This window comes from Frankliniella occidentalis, unplaced genomic scaffold (genome assembly GCF_000697945.3).
Source record: "Frankliniella occidentalis isolate FOCC.00 unplaced genomic scaffold, Focc_3.1 Scaffold156, whole genome shotgun sequence".
NCBI lineage: Eukaryota > Metazoa > Arthropoda > Insecta > Thysanoptera > Thripidae > Frankliniella > Frankliniella occidentalis.
The window spans coordinates 570,272-574,928 of record NW_026267282.1 but is presented as its reverse complement, the minus strand read 5'-3'; the positions used below and the strand labels follow the sequence as shown (position 1 = coordinate 574,928).

General features: G+C 60.4%; 1 protein-coding gene across 2 annotated transcripts in view; it reads right to left on the bottom strand.

Moving 5' to 3' along the window:
- The window catches only part of LOC113204092 (polypyrimidine tract-binding protein 1), an 80,243-nt gene that overhangs the window by 27,145 nt on the left and 48,441 nt on the right, over positions 1-4,657 (bottom strand). For both annotated transcript variants that reach the window (XM_052271247.1, XM_052271246.1), the window contains exons 5-6: positions 1,488-1,539; positions 1,024-1,082 (exon numbers count right to left, since the gene is read on the bottom strand). In XM_052271247.1, coding sequence (XP_052127207.1) covers positions 1,024-1,082; positions 1,488-1,539 — 111 coding nt within the window. The remainder of the gene's footprint in view (positions 1-1,023; positions 1,083-1,487; positions 1,540-4,657) is intronic.

Genomic DNA, 4,657 nt, shown 5'->3' with positions numbered 1-4,657 from the left:
TCCCCGCTCCACCTCCCTCCTCCCCCTCGACCTATAACCACCAATACTTTCCCACCCAACCCCTAATTTTCCCCTTGCCACAAAGTAGAGAGCGCCCCGACTGGAAGCGTATTGAGCTGAGCCTCGAACGACTGCAGTTGGGTTACAACTTCGCCGTAATCAAAAGAAGAACGCCTGTCGCGGCCGTCGGGGCGCAAAGGGTGGCGTGGCATGGCGTGGCGGGGCGTGGCCTGCCGCCTGCTGCCACCGACTCGACAACGACGTCGCTAAGTGGCGACACAAGCGCCCCACGGTCTGGCCTTCCCTCTGCTCCCCCTTCCCTGGCCGCGCCCCCGCTGCGCTTTTCGAATCCACGACAAGTTTTCCGGACGATAAAAAGTAACAGCGGTCGAGGACACGCGCGGGGTTGCGGGAGGCGGGGCGGGCGGGACGCGGCGGGGGTTGGAGGGGCGCAAGAGCTGCTCGGCACAACAAGTAGTTACGGCTGAAGAACCAGCGACGCAATCGGGCGATAAGCGGAGCGCCACTTGTCGCTCTGCGGCTAATCAGCCTTCCTTTGCTCCACACAGCTAACGTCATATTTTTTTTGTCGTCGTCATCGTCGTCTTGGCAGTGGTTGTTGTTATAAAAGACGACGGGGGCGACGTCGAGGGGAAAGGCGATGTACAAGATAAGGGGTGGAGAAAAAAAAAGAGGTGAGGGAAGAAGGAAGGAAGGGGTAGAGTTTTCCCGCGCAGAGTAACGCGACAGCGGGACGCGCGCAAAGCGTGTCGCCTGCGTAGATTATGCGGCACTTAAACCGCAGCAGTGATACTAACAGGGCCGTGTTTACAAACTAAATTGCTGCCCCCACCCCTCCCCACCCCGGCTCTCCCACCCCGCCGATCAAAAGGGCGTTAGGTCCTTTCCCTGCGGCCCCGGCCCCGCGCGCCCCGCTGCCCTCCCGACGGCCCGGCCGACTGACCCCCTACCCTACCCTGCTGCTCCTGACTTCGGTACTCCGCTGTTTCGCAGTCAACTCACCAGTTTGGCAGACTGTGCTGTGACCACGTCCGGATACTGAATAAGAGCTTGGAAGGAGTCTGAAACAGTTTTACGACATGCTTAGAGATAGAGAAAGACACTACGTACAACGTACATTACAACAAAAAAGAGGTGGATTAGCGAGTCCCAAGTTGAAGAGGTACAGGAAACAGAACACAGCAACTTTCGAGTGGGGGACTACTCGATAATGAAATTAATATCTTGAAAATGATAAAAATGACGTTGGAAACACGAAAAGCGTACAGAAAGTACAGAAAGTCACATCTAAAGAGGTCTATTCGGGAGCAAAAGAGCAAGAACACGGAGAGATTAGGTACCAAACACCCGAAAAGAAAAAAAAGAAAACTTTCACAAAATCTATCAGTTTTTGGATTTTACTCTCTTTAACTGTCTTGAGAACGAGCCAACCCTCTCCAACAGAAAACAAGGTTCCTCTCACTTACTGTTTTTGGTAAAGGTGACGATCTTCAACACCTTGCCGAACCGCGAAAATAGCTGCAACATAAAACAAACACCGCATTAATTCCAACCCTTGTCTCAACTTTAACGAAGTACACCACGCGACACTTATCAATTATCGCACGTGATTATCCGTCAGTCAGGGCCCTTACGAGCGCACCCCTCTCCTGCGTAGCCCCCAATCTCTCCCCCGCCCTTTCTCCTCACACGCACACACACGCACACGTGCACACACACGTGCACACACACGTGCACACACGCGTGCACACACACCGCACGCAGGAGCCGCCCCGCCACAGCAGAGGACACCGGGACCACCAAGGCAATTTAGCATACCGGAGCGGTTTCGCCTTGAAATGGGATCTCCAGAGCGTAATACCTAGCAATAGCAGCCCATCACCACCCCAGCCCGCCCCGCCCTACCTTCCGATTAGACTACCTCTGCTCGTTGGCAGCGGGGCACGAGCTGGCGTGGACCTGAAGGGGGTGGGAGAGGGAGAGAGAGAGAGATGGAGAGAGCGACGCCAACTTGGAAATTAACGTCAGATTCACTAGTTCATGCCGAGTGCATAATACGGTTGGGGATCTCTCCGGGGGAGTCTCAAACCACCGCCCGCCCACGCCCACTCCCGCCCCCGGCAGCGCGACTCTCCCTCCCACCGAGTAATGAATTCCACGAAAGAGATATAAACTCCCAATTTGAAACCCAAACCTAAACCGGATTGCATACCTGCGGGACCTTCGGGGCCACGGGGGCGGCGCTCGCCTGTGTCAACTCACTTGTTGGCTGCGCGCCGCTCGGCTCGGCCACGGCGCGCCGCTCCACAAACTCGACCGGGATTAGCCAGAGAAAGGACCTGCCGCGCTCGGGGAGGAGAGGCTGAACAGAGGAGCCCGCCCCGCCCACCACCTGGTGCACACAGCAGGGCGCAACCTGGCTGCAGCGCCCCTCAAACCAACCCGCCCGGCTCCACCCCGGCGCCGCAGTGGCGTAGGGATGGACCGGGACCGAACAAAAGCTCCAGAGGTGAGCGGGAAATAGAGAAAGGTGATGGGGTCGCAGACCTTCACCCCACAACCCTCTGCCTCTCTCGCGCTCCCGAACACACTGGGTGCCGCTCTCGCCCCGTCTCTCTTGGTTACGCCACTGCGCCCCCACGGCACGACTCAGCGCGCCCCAGAGTGCCTCACGGCCGCCCCGCCCGAGCTTTCCAAACCGAACGGCCAATCTACGCCGTTAGAGCGGCGTGGCTCGGCGTAGCGTAGCTCCGGGGGGAGTGTGGTCGGGGCCGAGCCCGGGCTGAGCCGGGGCGCGCGGAGGTGTGATACCAACACCGAGACCTGCTGCTACCCACTACGCTAGAAACCCCTGACCGAGGGGTACTTCAACTTCAACCTACACACACATATTCTCTGTTTTCTCTAGATATTTCTTGATTTTTCTTCTTTTATCTGCTGTTTTTAGACGATCCAGTCTATACCAGCAGGTTTGGCGCGCGGGGGAGCGGTGCGTTATGCTTCGTCCCAACTTCCCCCCCGCCCGCCAACAATCAGTACTGTGCGCTAGGCCACGCCCCATCCAGGGGCCCCCAGCCCCACAAACAATATACACACAACACTCTTCCAAGCCTGGCCTGCCTGAAGGTGGCCCAGGCCAGGGCACAGGGCCGCCGAGACCTCGACTCCAACGAGGAGCACCTCTGGTTGCTCGGTCTGATTTTTCCTTCATTATTTCCACTATTTCCACTCTAATTTTTTGATTTTCTCCTACTTTTTTCTGATTTGGAGGGTGTACACTGATTTATTCGAGTGGCGTACCCCTCGGCCCCAAGCCTGACTCGGCGGGCGAGCCCCTGGCTGGGCCGGCCGCTCCTCGAGAACTCGCCACCGTTCACGAGCGCCGTCCTGGAGGTCCTAGAGCCCTGGCGAGCGAGGCGCGAACAAAGCGCATTATGACCGCGCCGCACACCGTGATGGACGGCACAGGGATGGCGGATGCCCCCCCCCTCCCAACCCCTCCCCGCAGCACCAACTTGCTGACCCATACAGGTATTCCATTACGCTGTCGTCCGAAATTTCAGACAGCAGCTTGCCTTTCTCTCCCCTTCCCTCTCTTTTCTCCCCCTCGCTCTCACTCTCCCTCCCTCTACCTTCCTTTGAGCCGGCGGCCCCCAAGCCCCACCGACCTACCTCCCTTTTCCCTTCAAGGATGCCGGCCACATCTATCATCATTAGCGAGGCACTTGCCCCGTCTCGGACCGGCCTCGGACCCAGCCGCAGCGGGTCCTGCCCGGCCGGCCTAGCCCAGCCACACCGGCCGGCCCTGCGCCATCCGCGCCGAGGGCCTCGCTGTCGGCCTCGGTGCTGACGCTTACCCCCGCCGCGCAAAGGACGGCAACGTGAGGACCCGGACTGGGAGATATGAGGGATTGTGGCGCAGCGGGAAAAACGGAAGGCATCTTTTCAGATGGTGGTTGCCCATTCCAACGGGGTGGGTAGGTGGGCCTCTCTCGCCGCGGAGGGCATCCTCCCGGAGGCAAGGAAGAAGGGCACCCGGAAGTAAGCGGGGGTGGTCAACGCGGTAGTGGGGACGGGCGCCGTCAAACGGATCCCATCTCGGCCATACAGCGTGCGGTAGGGCGGGTCGGGTACCGTTCGCGCCAATTATACGCCCTGCACGATCCGCCTGTCCGGGACCTGTCCAGGGGGGCGAAAGGCGCTTAGGGGGCGAGGCCTGCGGCAGGAGCAGCAGGAGCGGTAGGACCAGCAGAGCAGGTCCGCCTCGCGGCCTGCGGCCTGCTGCGGGGACCGGACGGGACGAGCGGCCAAATTGATGGATTACGGCGGATCCCACATGACCAGCGACAGGGAGGACGGCGCCCACCCCGGTCGGTCCGGTGTCGGCGGCCGTCGCACTCGGCTGGACCTGTGCGGCCTCTGCGCGGCCTCGGCACGGCCGACCAGGAAGGGGAGTGAGGCAGACGCACGTAAGGCCGATTGCCAAGTGTTTGCCGCCCTCTCCCCCTCACTCACGTTCGCTGCCGCCCCCTCCCCGTCGTAGAGTCGCGGGGCCTGCTGCTCCCGCTGCTCCGAGCGGCACGTACCGCACGCCGACGCCGGGTAGGGACCCCACCCCGCCTGCCTTGCCCTGCCC